The following is a 20,576-nucleotide window of genomic DNA, read 5'->3' on the forward strand; positions in this document are numbered from 1 at the left end:
GGAACGGAGCAAGGGGGGTTGCCAGACAGACCCTGGGGCCAAGCTGGCAGAATGAGGCAGGTGGGGAAAAAGGGGCTTTTAAGCCCCAGGAGGGGTCTGCCTGACAGGGACACTGTAGCCCCTGCCAGGCTTTTCCCTGCTTGCCACGAGTGGAGGGGGTGAGGGCATGACCAGACCATGGCTTCAGGCCAGCAAACTGAGGCAGGAGGGGAGAGAGGGTTTAAACCTCCTCTGTCCCTCTACTAGCCAGGGTCTGCCTGGCAGGGGCACAGCAGCCCTTGCCAGACTTTTCCCTACTCACCACTCAAGCATGGCCAGACAGGCCCTGGGCCAGCACATGGAGGTGGAGGGAAGAAAGGCGGTTTAAGCCTCTCTCCTTCCCATCTGCCTCAGCAGGCAAGCAGGGGGAGGGGGCTTCCCTATGCCTCAGTGTGCTGGCCACTGGAGTGGCAAGTAGAGCAAAGCCAGGCTGGGGCTGCTAGGCCCCTGCCAAGCAGACCCTGGCTGAAGTCCTGTGGGGGGGTTAATTCATACTCAACAGACCTGCTGGGACCTGGCCACACACCCCCTCCCCAGCATAAGTGGGGAAAGGGGGGAAAAGCTTTGCGGGGGGGGGCGGTGGCTTCTCTCCCAGCTTCCCTCCATCCTTCCAGACTGTACACACATTGCTGGGGCTATTTGATCACAGCGGTCTTTTCTGCCTTTCCTGCCCAGAGCAGGGGTGCTGGACCCAATGATCTCAGGAGGTCCCTTCCAGCCCCAGACTTCTGTGAATCTGTGGAAGGCATGCTCTAGCACCCCCCCAGCTTCTAGCTGTAGCCACTGCAGGCATGTGGCTACATTCCCAAATAAAAAAGTGAATGTCTGTTCACTTGCTTCTTGGTTCAACCTACACCATTTAGACTAACCTGGAGCAACTGTATTAATTCTAAACAGGGCTTTTAGACTGCCTGTACTTAGTTTTAACCCTGAACCATTTAAGCCCCCTTTTTGTAAAGTTTCCTGGAGCCTCTTCATTTCCTTTCTAAACCCTAGTTTATGATTTATTATACATATTAAGTGTAGCAAAACGGGTTGCTCTGCTCAATTTGTGACCATTTTAAGCATATAGTTTCACACGATTAAAAATTCCAGGTGTACAAAATACATTTTGGTAATAACAAAGGATTTAAAATCTGAATATCTGTAAGACAGCAACCAGTTTGGGTTGTTTTGTTTGTTTGTTTGATTGGTTGTTTTTAACTGAGTTTTGAAAACCTTTTGCTGCACAACTCAGTAACAACAGCATCACCCGGAAGTCATTTGTATGAAGCTTTACAAGAGGACTTTTAGTGTGTTTTACCACTAAGAATGATTATACAGACATCCTAGCAAACAGCTTACATAAAACCATTTTAATATGACAGCTGACAATGGTTTCCAAACTAAATGACCAACTCTACAACTGCAAAAGTTCATTTATTTTCAGAGAAGGCTACATATCAGCTTATACAGCATGGAGCCAAAAAAAAACAAAACACAAAAAAACAAAAACCCACCATAGCAGCCTCTTGCTATTGTTTCTGTTGCACAAACCTTTCTGAACCTCCCAATAGCTCTTCTGCTTGGGAGAAATTTTTTAATATTGCCCAAGCTATATATCAACAAGACCCATCTGTATTTAATTCACTAAGGAAGCCAGACAATCTCTCTGTATCTATACGCACTGTAGATTCACCCAAAAAACAAGTTGCCTTTTGGGTTTACCATGTGACATATATGGATATTCGCCCAAATTAGATTCACTCCTATGATATTTAGTCTCTGTAGCTAGCGTGAAGCTGGCTTCCATTTTGTCATTTTCATATCTGTGTATATTAGTGTTTGATATAAATATACTATTTATAATGTCATGATGCAACTGAAAGATAATCAAGTGACGCATTCAGCACGTAAGGCATTGTCTGCATGTAATGGGGGAAGTCAGCTTCCCAACAGAGGCAACTGAGATGACCCTCCAGACAGAGGAGCTCCAGGTATCAGAAAAACAAGAACTTCCTGGAGAAAGTGACACATCAGCGATGACATTCAACAAAACTACAAATCAAGGAACACTGAACAAATATCAATAGTTAAGATTAGCTGAGTAGAGGTTACAGGAGCACAACATAAAAATTATCCATAAAATGTTCTTCTGATGAAGCGTAAATTCCTGCAGAAAGCTGAAATGCAGCATACAACCATACGTTAAAATAAAGCCAACCAACAGGTCTGATCCCACCACCTCTAATCAAGAGAGACTCCCACTCAAATCGGTGACACCCATTTGAATAAATTTTGAAGGATCAGATCCTGGAAAATAAAGAAAAATTGTAGCAACTTGTAAATATACCACTTCATGTTTTGTTGTCTTCCAGAATATAAGTGTGTTAGTTTTAGATTACATCTTACATCAAACTTTTACAACCTGAGAATTTTTTTTCAAAGAAGTGCCAACCTGCTATTTCGTCTAGCGTGTTTGCCCTCATGTCCAACATAACCGTCCCATTTAGAATACAGCTTCTCAGTTCAAAGAGACTGTGCAGAGACAGAGTTGCCACGTATGGTTTGCTCCATCGATCACCACCATCTTCAACATCCTCTTCAAATTTTAGCCACCTAAAATGGAAATAGCTAGGTACTCATGTTTCTGCTGGGAGGACTACCTAATGAGCCCCTCTATCCATGTACCACAGAACAAACACACATCCACTTGCATATATCCTCCTTCATTCTGTCGTATGCTCCCTTTACATCCCTATGCTCTGAGCTCATTTTTCCCTATCATCTTTTCCCATGCTGAACTACCTTTTTCATGCTGTTCCTTATACATGAGACAACGTGCCTGTATCCAGGCACCAAGCATGATTAACCAGATTGCCTTCAAACAACTACTGGATTTATAGCCATCAAAATGTAGGCTGCAGATTTGGAGTCCAAATCTAAACTAAAACATGATTTTAAAAAGCGAAATGCCTATCTACAATGCTTTAAGTGTTTTTAGGTAGCATTTATTAAAATTATGACAGCTACAGAGTTGAGCATTCAGGCTGGAAAAATGCTAGATTCAGAGGTCTACATAAACAAACAGACACTATGCAATCTTGGTAGTGTTGGAATGATGCTGTAGCTGTGATGATCCAGGAACGGTACAAGGGAAAAGGATATTTGTGGGTGGTATCTTTTATTGGACAAACTATATGGTTGGAACAGACTTAGACCAGGTTTCAAATGCAAGATATTCTTCATCATTACAAAGAATGCATTCAAAAGCCGGTCTAAGTCTATCCCAAGCATGCAGCTGAATTGGCCCACTAAAAAGATCTCACCCACAAATATCCTTGCTGCTCATGGTATGCAATTTTGTAATTAAACACTATAATACATATTCACAAGGAGGCCATTAAACTCTACTCTGGCACTGATTTCCCAGGACAATGCAAAACGTAACATGGTTGTGGGGCAGGGAAAAAAAAAAAAAAAAAAAAAATAAGTTTTGGGATTACCTGGCTGTTTCTTTCCATTCACATTCTCCCCCATCTCTGAAGCAAAGTTCATCCATTTCAGTGAAGAGATCATGAGGAATGTGTTCTTCATCATCATCCTCAGTACCCAGAATAAACTGCACTCGTTGGGATGGGGTATCTTTACGGAAATAAAACAACAACAGTTCAATAAACAGTACAAGGTATTAACTGCTTAACCAAGTTGCTGCTCTGGGCATGCACAAGAGGAATTGCAGGAATGAATATATCTGTCCTATTGTACTGTTGGAGCATTCTAACGTAAGCTAATAAAACTACTGATATCCTGTAACAGCTAAAAGGTTAAAAGAAATATGGTATCAGAGGAAGCATTACATTTTTCATGTAGATATTAGATTTTCTACAGTTTATAGTACAATGGTCCTCTGACTTTGATTGGAACAAAAATAATATGTGCTATATTAAATAATAGGCAAATCAGAATAGTCTGTTTTAAGCACTTTTATTGGTTGTAGTTGCCTACATTGCCACACAGAAACACCCAATCTGCTTCTCATGAAGACTTGTCCTATAACTACTAATCTGCAAGAAATTCATAAGTTAGGTTGCACTGAAGGCTAAAAACTGAATCTGTGTATTCTACATATTCTCCTGATCACTCATAAATACAGCACAAGTGATCAAGAGAATATGTAGAATACACATTCATTTTTTTTTACTCTTTGAGAATCCTCAAAGACAATTCTTGAGAGAAAAGGTTCTCCAAATTAGAAGTTTCTATTAATAGTCTTTTTTAAAAAGATGTTTTTCTTACAATAACCAACATTAATTTGCATTTAATACACAAAGTTTAGATAATTCAATACAAAAACCTATATACAAAAATATTAAGGCTGAAACCTACATAAGAAAGTCTGTCTGCACAAGCTTAATGCAATTCCACTGAGTACATGTATTATGCTACAGCCTTTAATTGCATCAGTCTAATTTACTGAACCCTATTCAAGCCCCACACTATTAATTTTCTCATGGGTTTTTCTAGTGGCTCACCACTACTAAATGACTATTTCACAAACATCATGATGATTCTGGTGTCAATGGATGATTAAATCAAGGCACAGACTAGTGTTAAACAAATTAATTCTAGCATCCAACTGGGAACTGACTGATCATTTAGAAATCATCAAGTGTAACCCTTCATATGTTTAAAATACAATTCCCAGTGACCTCAGTTACAGCCAGGTGTGCTCAGCATGGCTGCAAACCCAGTCCAAGAATCATAAGCTGGGTGTCTACAACTTAAAAGTTTGGTTTAAGTAATTTAATTAACAATACTTAGGAGCTCTGGATCTGGCAAGGGTAGTGTACAGACATCTAGAGAGCATTCAGCCTCCCTAAACCATGAGACAGTGAGGAAAAGATTGTGTGACCACGCAATCAAAGACTATCATAATGCATATGTACAAGGGAGAGGAATTAAATGTTGCATTTTTGGGTGTTCAATTTTGGAAGGAAGCAAATTTCATCATAAAAACTGGGGATTTTGCTACAGTTGTGTTTGGTGGGGGGGGCGGTTCTTTTAAAGTGTATTTCCTCCCCTTCCCCAACCATTTCTGACTTGGTCTCCTTCTCTATTTCCTATGGATTAAGTACAAGCCAGCCAAGATGCAGGATAAGCTTTAACATTTTATTTTAAGTACTAAGTTTTATTTTTCTCCCCTCTGCAAATAAGTGCCCTGCTATTTTGATATGGATATCCACTGTTTTAAGTGATAATTATTATGTTTGTATTGATTTTTTTACTGCTTTTATATTATGTGACTACTGTTTTAGGCCTATACATGTAAGTTAGCACAAGTCATGTCAAACTTCCATCTTGTAATGTCAAGCCTCCATCCTATCCCCATGCTCAGTTGTGTAATCTATGACTCACACCTACCCCTCCTATGCAACTTGGTTCCTGAATGAATGGGTACGAATGAGGGTGCTTGAGAGACAATGGCAGTAGGTCTAAAAATAGCTCTGAATGACCAAACTATCAATACCAATACTTGGACCAACAACCTAGCCCTTGGAACCACCCTCAGCATTCAAGAAACAAAAACATGAGACAACCCACCCTTGTGCCAAGGCTGCACATGCTCAATAAGAACACCTGGAGCTCTATGGAACAGGACTGACCTTGCCTGGACAGGCCCTCCCACAGGAGATCAGAGATAGTCTACCCCATAAAAAGGAGTAGTGAAGACTGACTCCTTGGGATGCCTTCTCCATCTGGACCAGCACCATGCCACACCATCTATCCACCCAGAGGCCCTGCCAGCAACCCCCCTCTGGACAAGCCCTGCTGGACAAGGACCCCTTTCCAGCCTGGATAGGCAGCTATCACCCCCTACCCCTTCTTCAGCCAAGGACTTGGACTCTGCTTCTGTTCCCTACCTGGACTCCAACCCTTCCACTGAGTCTTTCTCCTGCTGCCACTGTGAGTGTGTGTGCATACCAGTAACTTCATGGGGCTGTGTAGTGTGTTGTCTGTTTAATAAGCCTGTTATTTTGAAACCCCAAGTTGGGTTTTTGTCCGTTTCCTGACTGTTTCCTCCTTGCCACCACTTATCTGCCCCCCCCCCAAAAAATCTCTAAGCTGTCAGCCTGTTTCCAGCCCCAAGCTCTCAGGTTTCTGCCTCTCTCTCTTTCCTAGCCATCTCCTTGCCACCACTTATCAAGATAATAACCAATATCATCTATCTTTTATGTAGACCTACTCAAGAAGGGAATATGACAATGGGAGTTCACCAGTGGGTTTAAGAGATATTACTGATATAAACTGAGTAGCAAGATTCTTTTTAGACGCATTCTCCACCAGAGCCAGGAATGAAACTGAACAGGCACACACTTCTGTCCATTCCTCCACCCCAAGCTTGGACCCTTCTGGCTCATCCTCTGTAACTTATCCCAACCCAGTCTATACTTCAACAGTGATCTCTTACTCATTTTCCTGGAATAAATGTGGAAGATCCATTCAGGGAAGCAAAGGCAGACATGATTTTCTGTATTCCCTAGATGTGGGAGCAAACAAAAGTAGGTTCCCCCCCACCCTAGTCAATGAAGGGGGAAGTGAAATGAAGAAGTGAAACCTAGAAATACTAAGTGTCCCAGGACATGACCTTCAGACACTGAAGCACACTTATGAATGCGATAATAGTTCTCAGATTCTAAATCTGAGAACCAGATTTTTCTTTGTGTGACACTACACAATTCTGTTCTGGCCTGCTTCATCTTCTGTCTTCTTTAGGTGAGATCCTGCACCTGACAAAATTCATTCAATTCAAAAACAGATTGACTTCCCTGATACCATCTGTTTGTGACTGTCCCAAATCCAAGACACTCCAGGAATCTTATCACTCTGCATTTGATCAGTGAAATTGTCCAGCAAGAGACAAATGCACTTCCTTCTTCCCTATTCTCAGTATTATTGCCACCATTCCTAGGAGGGCAAGTAAAATCAAATAGAATTGACCTATGAGATTGCTGATTTCTATGAGAATGGAAGGGGGAGGGGGACACAACCAACAGGCTGTTGTCCGTTTGCAAAACAAAGAATTGCCTGTGAAAGGTAGAATCAGGATACTTTGAAGAAGGCACCTCTAAGAACATCCTAGTTTTATGCAAAGCCATATTCTGCTTGTGTCCAATTCCCTGACACTAGAAATAGGTGAGGAAGTCCACTGCATTACTGCAGTCTGAAAAAGGATGATTTCACAGCTTTTTCACTGTTTGCTGAGACCTAGACAAAGCTACTCCTGCAATTTTTTAACAGCTCTTTAAAAAGGTACCTTTAGCATCTAAGGTTCTTGCCGCTGCTGCAGCAGAAAATGCTGCCTGAACTACCAGTTCCTGCTTGGTGGTGGGGGGAGTGGATAAAGAAGAGCACCTCCAGGAAACTTGGCACCCACGCAACAGCTGTCGCATTGCATGGGTACAACATGGTTCAGCAGGGCATTGCGTGCCGTCTGGGAGGTGTGGTGGCTCCACCTGTCAGCCAGAGCCCAATCACCACTCAGCCCCAGCTCCCAGACAGCACGCAGCACCCTGCCGAGCTGCACTGCACCTGTGCTATGAGGCAGCTGCTGTGTGGGTGCCAGATGGCGGGGGGAATCCCCGCTGTCCCCCACTATGTGGGGGGGGGGGCTCTGCCACAAGCCCTCAGAGGCCCCGATTGTTGCTGCTACAATTTGTGAGTGAGGGGCTTTCCCTGCCCCCACTTCAAGTGCCAGGAGGCTGGCGCCAGGCAGGGCAGCCATGGTGGATTCTCCCATGGCTCCCCACACCCAAGGGAGAGGAAGGCACAGCCAGAAGAGCCACGAGAGAATCTGCAGCCACCTGGTGGTGCCTGCCTTTCTCCAGCCAATCCAAATCTCCCCAAATCTTTTCCAGATAGATTCAGACCTTTTAATGGGTTTCCTGATTCAATTCAGATTTGGAGATTCAGCCACCAAAACGGGCCGAATCTTCTCCAGAACAAATCAGACACTGAAGCTTTGCACGACCCTAGTCTTTATGCCAAGAGGAACAATTAAGATGGCTTATTCTGACCTCCTATCTAAAATGAGCCCCAATCCTTCATACATATACACATATCCCAATAGGTAGTGATGTAAATCCTAGTACCAAAATATTAATAGCAACTGCCCCTAAATGGATCCCAAGTATTACTACGTTTTTAAAACAGCAAAAGGTTTAATATCATAGACTGGCTATGTTTATCATATCTTAAATCATCAAACATTCAAACAAGGAAAAAAAAATTTCTTACCATATGATGGAGACTCACGACCATCATCTTGGTCTGTTTCCTTATCTTTTTTTCTTCTGTGATGCCTATGTCCACGATGCCTATGACGTCTACGGCCTGATTTTCCAAATGGGACATGTAGCCCAATGTACACAGCTCTATGGCCTGTCAGAAAGAAAAACAAAAGGATAAAAGGAAATAATTGAAATGTCAGAATTTCCTGCCCAAATTCGTGATATTATCTCAAAAAGACGAGCCAACAAGTACATCTTCATTTTCTGTTTGTTGCAGGAGCTGCAGAATCACCAACTTTGGATTTCCTTAGAGATATCACATCCTTATTGCCCCAGTCATGGAACACTATTTCCTTGCATGCAGGGCTCAGGTAGTCTTGATGCTTAAAACTGGGACTGAGTGCTTAACAAACAACAGGAAGGATGCCAAGATCATTCCATAATATGCTCTTTTTTTTTTAAGCAATAGTATGGCATAGAAAAGTCATGTATAACATGGCTCCCTCATTTTGCCAGCTGTAAGGCATAAAAAAATCCTGGCCACAACAATAAGGTGGGGATCAAATAAGGATTGCTGGCAATGTTACTTACCTGGTATACCAAGAACACTTTGACTGGGAAAACCAATACCTGGTAAAGCAAATCTATAATAAAGGCAGTCCTACCCATCAATCAGATATTGGAATCAAATTCTCTCCAACTAAATCACCCCCTTGCAACTTCTCAACCCTTGTTTACAACATAGTGGCCTGACTTTTAGGGGTGTTATTTAACTGACTTATTTATTTAACATGGGTTTTGTAGCCTAACTTTGGACAGACCTTAGATGAAGCTTTAGACAGACATGCATTTAAAAAAGCTGTCAGCAGCTCAGTGTGCTTCAAATTGGCCAAGAAGGCATGAAGCACTTCAAAAAGGTGTTCCTCTTTTTCAAGGGCCATTTATGAACCACTTCAACCATTTCTTGATTTGCTGCTTTGGCCACAAGTGTTTGCACCCTTGCTTCAATGGCACTTGAAGTACTTCAAAATAGAGCATCTGTCAAAGGCCTCCATTTGAAAATTTTGACCTATAACATCATACAATCAATACAAAACTTCACCCCCTTTACATAAGCCATTTATTAAAGTTTAAAATAATGTATCCTCAAATTAGTACATTTTAGTCATAAAATAAGGTTATAAAAGGAAAATAAAAATGCATCCACTTTTACTTCCAATAGCAAGTTATCCTTTAAACAACTGGTGATTTTTTCCCGGCTTAAATGGGGCAAATGAAGGAAATTCGCAACATTATGAATAGTATTCTTGATATGAGACTTAATAGAAAATTCTGTACATGTAATAAGCTTTTCAATGCCTTCTAAAACAAATCTATGGGAAAAAATTAACTATAAGCATGGGTATTCTCAGGGAAGGTTTTAGATTATACTATTTAGAAAGGTACTACAGAAGGCTGCCTTTACAATGGGAACAGGAAGTGGTTTTTCTGGCATCATACAAACTCAGCAGAATATAAGGGGTCAACAGAGGTCTGTATATGCATCCCAAATCCATTGTGAAATGCATCAAAGTAGTATTTTTTAACTTTTTACAGGGGTCAACGTTCTACTATAAGACAGACCACCACCACTGAAATACAACAACAAAGGAATGAGACCGCTTTTGCTAAGTACTGCTTCTAAAGAATGTATCAAAATTTAAGACCACATCAGTTTAGGACCCAATCAGTGGTACTGCTTCAGCGATACTAGGCATCTGAATTAATCTAAATTTAACCAATCAGGATTCCTTTCTGAGCTACAGGGTCCAGCTCTTGGCATGCTTCCAAGATTTTAATTAGGGCTAACTGAATCCAAACCTGATCAATAATGCAAAGGAATTATGTAATCCACTCAAAAAATTACAATTCATACACACAATTTTCTTTCAAAATTTCCTTCCACAAAAAACTAGCCAGGACCTGTGGAAAAGCTAAAACTTTCCCATCTGAACTAAGTATAGTACCCACTATGCAACTGCTTGCCTTTGAAATGCTGAAGTAATATAAACTAATTAGCAGACTGTGTATACACTAATATCCTGTTTTCAACATCCAGAATGTCTTCTAACATGTTCTAGGCCCACAACTTCCTTGACTGCAGCCACAATCACTCTGAGCACACATGTCAATCTATTTATACGAACATGCACAGTTTTGAACATGCAAACAGGCGCCTACAACAAGTTTACAAACTGGAATTCTAAACACAAACAGGGTATTGAAAATTACTGAAAGAACTACCAAACAGGTCTTAATGCAGAGACAACAATTTATTTCCTCGTGCTGTGATAGTTATCATGTAGATGAATTAGTGTAGCTTGATATGATATAGTTTATACATACTGGCATTATGAAAACTATTTTTAGTTTGCTTTTAAATAGAACAACAGGGCCCCTACCCCATTACTAGAATGGGAAGGGGATCTAGAGGCACTTGGCCCTTTTCTCCTGCCCTGCCTCCTTTCCCCGCTCTTACCTTGCTGTGTTTGCCAGTGCATCCCTTCCCTGGTTCCAGGTCCCTTCCCCCGATTTCCTTGTCCCTTGGTTCTAAATCCCTTCCTTCTCCCTCCTCCCCCCACCCCACTCCCACCTTCTTTACACTTTGTCTCCCTGTGCCTTCTACCCATGTCCCTTTGGTGATGCCCGAGGCAAACTTGCAGGCAGAGGAGCCTGAAGCAAGGACAGCCACCAGGTCCAGGGAGAGGCAGATGACCCAACAGGACAGAAGTAAAGGGATATGGGGACCCAGAGCACCCCACATAAGCTCAATTCTCAGGCCAGAAAGAGGCAGAGGCAGTTTGGCTGTGGAAGCCGTTGGGGACAGAACCTTCCCAGACAGGTACAAGAGCAGAAGTCCACACTGTGACAAGATGACTCAGTAGGGATCCCCGAGTGAAAGGAAGGTGGGCAAACCAAAGGGGTGTGGCAAACCTTGTGCAGGACATTTCTTTGAGCTGGGTATTTTATGTTTGTCATATTTCAGCCAGAGAACTGGTTTGTGGTTGAAGGGGAGGCAAAGGTCTATGAACAGGGGTGATCAGGGACACCCTAAACTTGAAATTCAGCTGAGTGGACAGAGGATGAGGATCAGAGTACATTATGTGGCTGAATGAGGTCAAACCTGCCTGGACTATAAGACAGGAAGGTGGCAGGGGAAAACAAGACTCGAGGTCCATAGCTGCCTACACAGGGGACATTGCAAAACCTGGAATCCGAGGTCACAGGGAGCGACTGAAGCTGAGCTCTGCACCATGGGTCCCAAGTTAGAGGGCTCAGCTGAAGTAAAAAGCAAAAAAAAGTTAGGCTGGGAGGGAAGCCACGGATCAGACAAACAGCCTACTTCTTCATAGCATGCCTTATCCTCTGTGTAGCCTGTCCTACTAATTTTTACATCAAGACATGGCAGGTAAGAATACTGAAGTAGGGAGAGAGACTGCAGGCACTAGGAGGCCTTTAAAAGGCAGGTACCCTGTAGCGGCACCCATAAGGAGCCTATAAATGGCTTATACAACCTCTGTGAAAGTTGCATAATTGGGCACAGACTATCTTTTCTTAGAAACAAGTTAAAAGCATAACTGTATACAAGTAATATATCCCAACACTGATATTAGTAATTCTATTAAAATTTAAAATGTTTTACTCATAGGTGAAAAAGAATGTGTGCAAATTTACAGTTGTTTCATAAAAAGTTTTAAATTGCATTTAATTTCACAAGAGTATTTTAGAAGTATGCTCCCCAGTCACTGCTAGCCACAGAAGTTTAATTATGTTGCATGCAATAACCACTTTATTTTAAATATCCCTGTTCCCTACCCAAATCTGAAACTTGTAGTAGTATGACCACTTTCATGACACAGTGTTGCATTACAGACAGAACTGGTGACTTTTTTTTTTTTGATTTCTCTTTTTTTTCATTGCATTTAAAAAAAAAAAAAGCTTACTGCTGTAACTTCCATTTAAACAATGACTCAGTATTTCACTGAAAATCTATTGCTGAAGCTAGTTATAACCAGCCCTAATTATAGGCTAGGTGTTACAGTTAAGACTAGTGGTTATCAACCTCATGGGACTCAAGGTATCTCTTGGGGAAAGTGCCAGGTCTTAGTTTTCACTCTTTTTAATGCAAAAAAAATACAGAAATGTTTCTGTTGCAAAGAACTCAGAAAATGACAACAGGTCAAAATAGATTCCTAGGTGAAATACCTGGGTTTACTTTCTGAATTGCATAGGTATTTGCACACAAAAACAGTGTAAATATTGTGTGGCACCCCTCAGCACCCCTGAAAGGATCTCATGGTAAGCCCAGGTAGTACAGCACTCTCACTGAGCACAAACCTTCAGGGAAGACCAAACGTTGGGTGACACTATGAACTCCCTAGCCCCTAAAGAAAACATGCTCAGAGTATATTAGGTATGTAAGATACTACCTCCATCTCCAACTGTATACAACTCATTTTGTAGGTTGATGTAAAAGTGAAACTGATTCAAGGCCACCCTTCATGTGGATGGTACAGTGAGTAACTAGCCCCCATGTTCCACTGAGACCAGAACTTGCAGCTAATCCTCCTCCTTTTGCAACAGGAAGACGACAGAGTAGATTTGTACGCTAAAGATTAAATCAAAGATTCATAAGCTTAGTCAGTCTATAAAAAGGTGCAGATCTACCCTGCCTTCTGCCTGACTTCACACTAATACAGGGAACTACCTCTCTTGAAATGCACATAGAACAGAGAAACTTGAATGCACACAGCTAGCGATAAGCAAAATGTACCATCGCCCAGTTGGATTCAACCCCGTAGTGGTTTTTAGAAGAAAACTCCAAGGCAAAAAAGGTACTTTGTGCAACATTTTGCATTAACTGCAATTATAAATCAAGTTGGCCATTGCAGGCAGCAACCTACTGTTTTCTGGAGCTTGTTCTGGGAAACGAGTTTTTGGTTTTATCAGGCCTGGGAAAGAAGCAGCCACAGTTCAAGCAAAATACAAAATTAGAACCATTTCAGTTTAACATAATTATGTTAAATGAATTTGGCCACTTGAAAGGGAAGCAGATAGTCATCACCTGTGAAGTAAAGAAGTTAACAGAAGGCATTTCCCAATATGCCATAAAGCCAATAAAGACAAACAAATACAACAATACAACCAAAAACCTGTGGGCTTTGGTATCTGTGAATGGTCCTAAAAACAAATTAACAACTTTATTCATCTGTACTTAGATTAGATTGTGACTACCAACCCTCACCCTCCCCATAAAAGGGTGCTTGAATCCTGACATCTCGTCTCCATCTCTCCTAAATACACAAACTGGTGCAATAAAAGACATTAATTTACCTCGCAAGTCTTGCTTTTTGGCAATTTTAGATAAACAGTTCAAACAGAGAGAACAGAATTATTATATGACCTTCAAACCTTTACTCATTCAAAAAGAAAAACAAAACCATCCCTACATAGACAGTACTGCCAAATCTCAAACAAAGCTTATTAAAGAACTAGCTTAAACCAATAAATCAATAGGATTAGCAGACTACATGCTACTAAATTTAGTATACAGAACTTCAGAGATGAACATTACTTTATCCAAGCTCAGATACTGAAAATTCTTCCAAAGGTAATTTAGTGCTTACAGCCATTATTATTATGAATAGATTTAAACATCTTTCAGCAGTTTTAAGTGTCAAAAGCACAAGCTCCTTGGTGACACAAAGTCAAGTTTGCATAAAATAGGATTAGTAACTGAAATGTAAAATTAACTACATCATTTTTTGTCATATCCTTTGTATTAGAGTTAATGTACCTGATTTTCTGGTTCTCTCCCAAACTAGTGAGAGGGAGGAGGGACACTTCAAAGAGTCGCAGTAAGACTGTTTTTAAAAAAAGAAAAAAGTTGCTTTTGTCTAGCAATTACCATAAATATCATTACTTATGAAGATGTTTCCCTACAAATTATTTATATTTACTGGAAGCTTTAAACACTGAGTATTTGCATATGCATTCTGATAAAAATTAAGTTGATAGATGTGCAAAAAAATAAGTATTACAGCTTAAAAAAATCCTTTAAGATTTGAAAACAACCAAGCTGGATTTAAATTGCAGGCTACTTCTACATCATGAAGTTGTAAGACTAGATAAATACCCTATAGTTTACAAACATGCTGCCTGCCATTAGAGAGAGTGGTACAAGCTTAGTCCGAAAGAGAAGAAAGATGGAGTCAAGATAAGAAAAGCTGCAGGCCTGTGGCTGCCCTCCGAACTATCACTAAAAATAAAACTACCATGGAAAGCATCGGAAACCTACTTTAAACTTCATGCTGTTTTGCAGACTCCACTACAACATCTAACAGGACCAACACATAACAGAAAGACAGGTTAGCAAACCATTCAGCAGTCCAAACTTTGAGTGTCTTTTCTCACAATATTACCATGACAAGACAGAGAAAGTGGACTGGGAAATCAGCTGAAGAACACTACTGAAGAAGTATAGAGAAAATAAGAACAAAGGAAGAAAAACCAAGGTGATTACAGAAATCAGAACAGAGACAAAGAGGATACGGATGTGTTTGGAGGGAGCAGCAACTGGAGTTGAGGGTGAGAGAGTAGACACAGAGTCCAAATCCCTCCTTTTCCACGTACACCATGAAGTTTTGACATGCCAGCTTTCCCAGATCCCCACTTTGCACTGCGAAGTGGAGCTCAGGAATGTGCAGGGCACAAGCCAGGTTGTGGCTGTTGCCCTGGTGGGTTCTATCCCCTGATGTTAAGTTAGCGAGAGGGAGAGGTAGACTCGTAATGGTTGCAAAGAAGCTTTATTTGGTTTCTTACTTACGCACCACTGATGTAGATGTGGCTGCGCAGGCAGTTACACTTGGTTCAGTCCCGAACAACGACAAATAAAGTCTCTCACTTATGCACCACTGGTGTGAATGTGGCTGCACGGGCAGATTCCGTCCCGGTTCAGTAGGAGGCGAAGGAAAGAAAACAATAAAACGCTGGATCTTGGTTCGGGTGAGGGGGTAAATTGATAATCAAGCATCCGTCCCGTTCCGATGGAACAGATGTAAGGTAAACAGACGGCTCTCAGGTCACGCGAGGGCGAAAGCAATAAACCGCTGGACTTCCCAAGAACAAAAACAAGCCGACTGGCAAACAAACAATTCTTGGGAGACGGAAGAGGCCGTGGGAAGCTGGCCAGGCCTACCCACTTAGTGGTGGAACTGCTAGTTGACCAAGAGCAATGGATGCTCTGGCCTCCGTGCGGTATCTTTCTGGAGTCTGCCCCTGGGTGGAAGCTCCACCCCAGTCTTTATAGGCCAGATGACAAGCCCAACCTCAAACCCCGATTGGTGGAATTTTCCCGCCAAAATGTTCACAGGCTTTTCCTCAGAGGGACAGGGCTTCCCCAGCACATGGCCAGGGGCCATGTAGCAGGCTGAATAGGGACTTTCCTGGATCATGAGGAGAGTGCTGACGGCACCTGTTGCTGGGCAAAGCTGGCAGAGCCCAGCCGGAGCGTGACAAGGAACAAATCGTAAGAGTGCCTATTTGTTTTCTTTGCACCCAATACATTATAAAAAAAGCACCCAATCAAGGTCATTTTAACGAATGCACTCACTGACACTCCAATTTGATGACTCTAGCATATCTTTAACATAATTGAATAGCCATCAAATCTTGGATAACTAACCAATTTAAAGGTACAAAATTTTACTGTAAAAAAACTTAAATATGAGGGACACAGGCTGAGAAATACTTTTTAAAAAATGTCTTGTTAAAACTATGTTCACCAATGCATTTATCCAGCATTTAAAACAAACCAAACCACGGAAGTCAAGTTTTCCTCTATAAACTGTATTAAAATACAGATGTTTTAATGAAACCATGGTGGTAACTAAGAATGAACTTGCCACTAAAGAACAGGATGCTGTTCAACAGCTTCTAAAATAAAATACATCTCCTTTGGAGATTACAGATCGTTCCTGGTCTTTGACAGTAAATGCCAATATTTAGACAGAACTCTTTTCTGTACTAGTTTGTGGGAAGGTAAAAGGGGAGATAGAAATCAGTTTATAACAAATACCGTAGTTGCAAATCATAACTAAAGGAGAGCCAAACCTGCCTTGAAACTACAATTTGTTTTAGATTCGCTTAGATCAGGGTGGGCAATTATTTGGGCTGGAGGAGAGTTGAGGGGAAAGGGGAGAAATGAGGATAATTGATTGCATCTGGCCTGCCAGCCACTGCCACAAGCCTAAGGAGGGAAGATGGGGCTGGCAGGTGGGACAGCTACTCAGTGTGCTACATCGCATCGCACCCTGTGCAGGCCTGGCTGCTGGAACCTAAAATACCAGGACTGTGCAGCACTAAGAAGAAGCTGGGCAGCAAGAGGAGGGGTGGGTGGAAGAGTCTGGGCACCCCAGCCCAGACCCAGCTGTAGTGAAACAGAGCAGCGCAGGGCACAGCCCTCCCTCATCAGGCTTCCGGCAGAAGACAGCAAGCCAGACAGGATCAACTGGTGGGCTGGATATGGCTCACAGGCTGTATTTTGCTCACCCCCCATCTTGGATCTTCCCAATCTTCTATACACCATTCTGAAATTACTTGCTGTATCTAATTATTCCCAGTATGTTGGAGATGTTTACTTTGCTCTAAATAATTTGGTATTCTATACTTGTGTTTAAATATATAATCAAACATAACAGAAATACAAAAACACATTTAACTGCATAATGAAATAGCCTTTATTTTACATGTTAAATACCTGACACTAGTTTCACTGGAAAGCTTGTTCCTCTTGCTGTACAAACCCTTAAAAGAAGCATTAAATCATAGAGACAATACAGAAGCTTCAGAAATCAGAACAGTTACTACAGTAAGACAGAAACAAGTTAATTTCCACAAAATTAAGTAGAATGACAATGAGTCATTTTTGTAGACATTAAGCCTCAACAACATGGTAGGAGGCGATAACATCGGTAATTACATCCAACAGACATCATTTATGGTTAGTAGAATGAATCTGATGCCAGTGATACAAGTCATGGGGGTTCTGGCCTGGTAGCTCCCACCTAATGTTTGGGGCTCAGGGCCAGAACCAACATTTCATCTGTGAGAAGAGCCAACACTTGGCATCTTTTGGAAAAGGAATTTGTCTGTTCTCCCATATCTTACATCAGATAAGGGAGGGCTGGGCCCAATTATCCTGCTGAAGGAACGGATTTTACTCCAGCCTGCTGCCTTTGTTAGTCTCGAGACAGAAAGCATGTCTACCAGAGGTTAGTTCTGTTGGAGGAAAGAGCCACACACCAGTCAAAATATGGGACAAAAAGGACTAAGATTTTAAAAATTCTTGTTTGCAAATTAAAGAATTGTGAAAAAATTTTGAAAGGGCAAGATGTAGGATTTGGAATACTGGGGCCCCCCTCTACCTCCATTGTGCAGGTAAAAGGTGTCTGGTTTGCTGCAGGGCTGGCAGCGAATGGGTCTCTGCCCCTTCCCTCCTGCACCTCCTACCCACAGCTCCCCCACACGCCCTCTATGTCCCTGGCTGCAAGTGGTGCAGGGCTGGCAGCAAGTGGTGCATCCCTCAGTTGATGGGGCTCCTGGCCACACATTCAATTAATGGCATGACTAGAACAAGCTACAAAGTTATCACACAAAAAATGTGTAATACCGTCAGAACTTATTGCTTATTTTATCAAGCCATGAATAGGTTGAACATGTAGCTGGGTCACAACTTAAGGCATGATTAACCAGTTAATCACACCTTAAGTGCAACATGCAGGAAGGGGGCCCAATCAAGAATATATACAGTGTTTAAAAAATAAGCGGGTTTTATAGATTTGATAGACATTAGGGCTGGAAGGGACCTCGGAAGATCGAGTCCAGCCCCCCGCCCAAAGGGCAGGAAGTCAGCTGGGGTCATAGTATTCTAGCAAGATAAGCATCCAATTTGCTCTTGAAGGTGTTCACTGTAGGTGCTCGAACCACCTCCAATGACAGGCTGTTCCAGACCTCGGGGGCTCAGATAGTAAAGAAATTCTTCCTTACGTCCAGCCTGAAATGGTCTTGTAGTAGTTTATGACCATTCGACCTCATCATCCCTTGGGGTGCTCTGGTGAACAAACGTTCAGGTGAACAAATGGGTGCAGACGCAACCCATTAGCAACACTATTGGCAAACTTTGTTTCACAAGCAATAAAGGTTCCCCCCTTTTCCCCTTCCAAAAAGGAAAAAAACTACTAGACAAGATGGTCAAACTGACAGGAAAGCAAGAGCGCATGTGAGCACACACTAGCGAGAACTACAATCTTAACACAAAAAAAGAAAAGGGACTCTGACCCTTCAGCATACCTTCTGCCGATTCCTTACAGAAAGGGTTCTTAAGAGAGTATCATACTTCAACTCTGCTTTTGTTTGTTACAAGGGGTTGCTTCTTTTGGGCCCTTTTTTGAGACTAAAGACTTCAAAGACTTACTGCTTGACAATCCAGTGAAACACCCTATGCTGCCCGTCTAAAACTCGGCACTATAATACTAACATTTTATGTCCCTCTCATGTTATGTCCCTATACCACCCTTTTACTTAAAAGGTCATAAATAACTACAACACACTGTTTCATTACTTCAGTTTACACTGTTCTGTACAACTTGTTCTCTATGGAGAATTTAGGGCAATTTATGACATACCATTTAAAGGGTTGTGCTTTTCTTAAATAACTGCTGCAAATTAAATGCATCTAAAGATTGAATATTAAAAATGGTAAACTTTTACAGGCTAAAAGATTCCTAAAAATCAGCAAAGGATTCTATTACCGCTTACAGTATAAGTTCTACCTATATCCAGAAGTTTGCATTTCAGTATCATAAACGTGATTTCCATTTGCTACCAAGAAGACACATTACTAAAGTTGCCAAAATTGTTACAATTACTTCACAAGTCTTTAACCCTACCGATATAAACACAACTTCCAGGGGGGAAAGTGAAAATGGAGAAGACAGCTGGCAAGAAGAGGGATTCAGATAAAGAAAACTCTCTGTTACAATTAGTTAAATAAAAACTTAAGAGTTTAAAAAGATCACATACCCAGGATTATGCATCACTTAAAATATTAACCCAACTTATAATAACATTGCAAAAGGAAGTCTGAGAATAAAATAGCTACTGAACCCTCTTTAAAATGTGCAATCTGCTTCTTGGATTTATGCCACTGAAAATTACGTTAGAAACAAAAGACTCTTTACTGAGGTTGTATCTGGAACCAGACTACTATTAAACAAATGTAAATCTCAAATCTTTGCCTTTTTAGTTGAACTGGGTAATTTTAAAGATTGTAGAATAAAAATATTCTATCTAAAAATGCCTGCAACTCAAGGTAAAAACCAAGCCAAGCATTTGCTGTTTAAATTGCAACAATACACTATACTTACTCAAAATTCAGGATGAGGTCTGCCCACACCTCAATCACCCGGGGGGGGGGGAGGGCAAAGAGGAGGGCAGGGGAAGCCTTATCCTGGATCCAAGTACCAGCTTGGGGCAGGCAGTGGTTCAGCTCTGCCTTTGGCTCCAAGCTCAGCTCCAGCATCTGCACTGAATTACCAGCTGTGTGGGCCAGGGTAAAACGTGTGGCAGGGAAGGGTTGTTGGGGTGGGGAAGGGGGAAAGCACATAGGGAAAACCCATGGTGTGCAACCTGGGTGGAGCACAAGCAAAACCACACAGCCTGCCCTCCCCCACCCAGACACTTACCCCTCCCTCAGCTGCATATCTGTAGGTTTGGTTCTACCTCCAGCCCTAATCCAGGTCATGGCTGGAGTTGCCACGCAGACAGTAAGCAGCAGGGATGAGGGGAAAAGGAAAAGAGGAGGCAGGCACTAAGGCAGGGTTGGGAAGAGGAAAAGGAGAGAAGTGGCAAGGGCGGCAGGCAGACAGAAACAGGTGGGGGGGGAAGCAAACAGCAAATGGCAGGTAAGGATGAGGGAGCAAGAAGGGGGGGAGGGTTTAGCCCCACTGCTTTGGGGAGATAAATTCAAGACGCCCCTCCAAATAGATAGAGATATAGATATCTCGACAGAGATAGAGATATATCTATATAAAAGGCTTAGTCCATTTGTCCGTAATTCTTGTGGGGCATGGATCCAGCCAGTGCTGCATCAAGAATGATGGGTAGGGCACGGCTCTAGCAGAGTTGGGGGGGCGGGGAAGAGGGGGAGAGGTCGGGGAGCACGCATGG

At 42.0% G+C, this 20,576-nt stretch overlaps 1 protein-coding gene across 2 annotated transcripts in view; it reads right to left on the reverse strand.

Moving 5' to 3' along the window:
• SLC4A7 (solute carrier family 4 member 7) overlaps positions 1-20,576 on the reverse strand; it is an 84,279-nt gene that overhangs the window by 59,301 nt on the left and 4,402 nt on the right. For both annotated transcript variants that reach the window (XM_019536169.1, XM_019536177.1), the window contains exons 2-4: positions 8,317-8,460; positions 3,525-3,663; positions 2,477-2,637 (exon numbers count right to left, since the gene is read on the reverse strand). In XM_019536169.1, the coding sequence (XP_019391714.1) occupies positions 2,477-2,637; positions 3,525-3,663; positions 8,317-8,460 (444 nt within the window). The remainder of the gene's footprint in view (positions 1-2,476; positions 2,638-3,524; positions 3,664-8,316; positions 8,461-20,576) is intronic.

Source organism: Crocodylus porosus, unplaced genomic scaffold, assembly GCF_001723895.1.
Source record: "Crocodylus porosus isolate Cpor-Errol unplaced genomic scaffold, CroPor_comp1, whole genome shotgun sequence".
Lineage (NCBI taxonomy): Eukaryota > Metazoa > Chordata > Crocodylia > Crocodylidae > Crocodylus > Crocodylus porosus.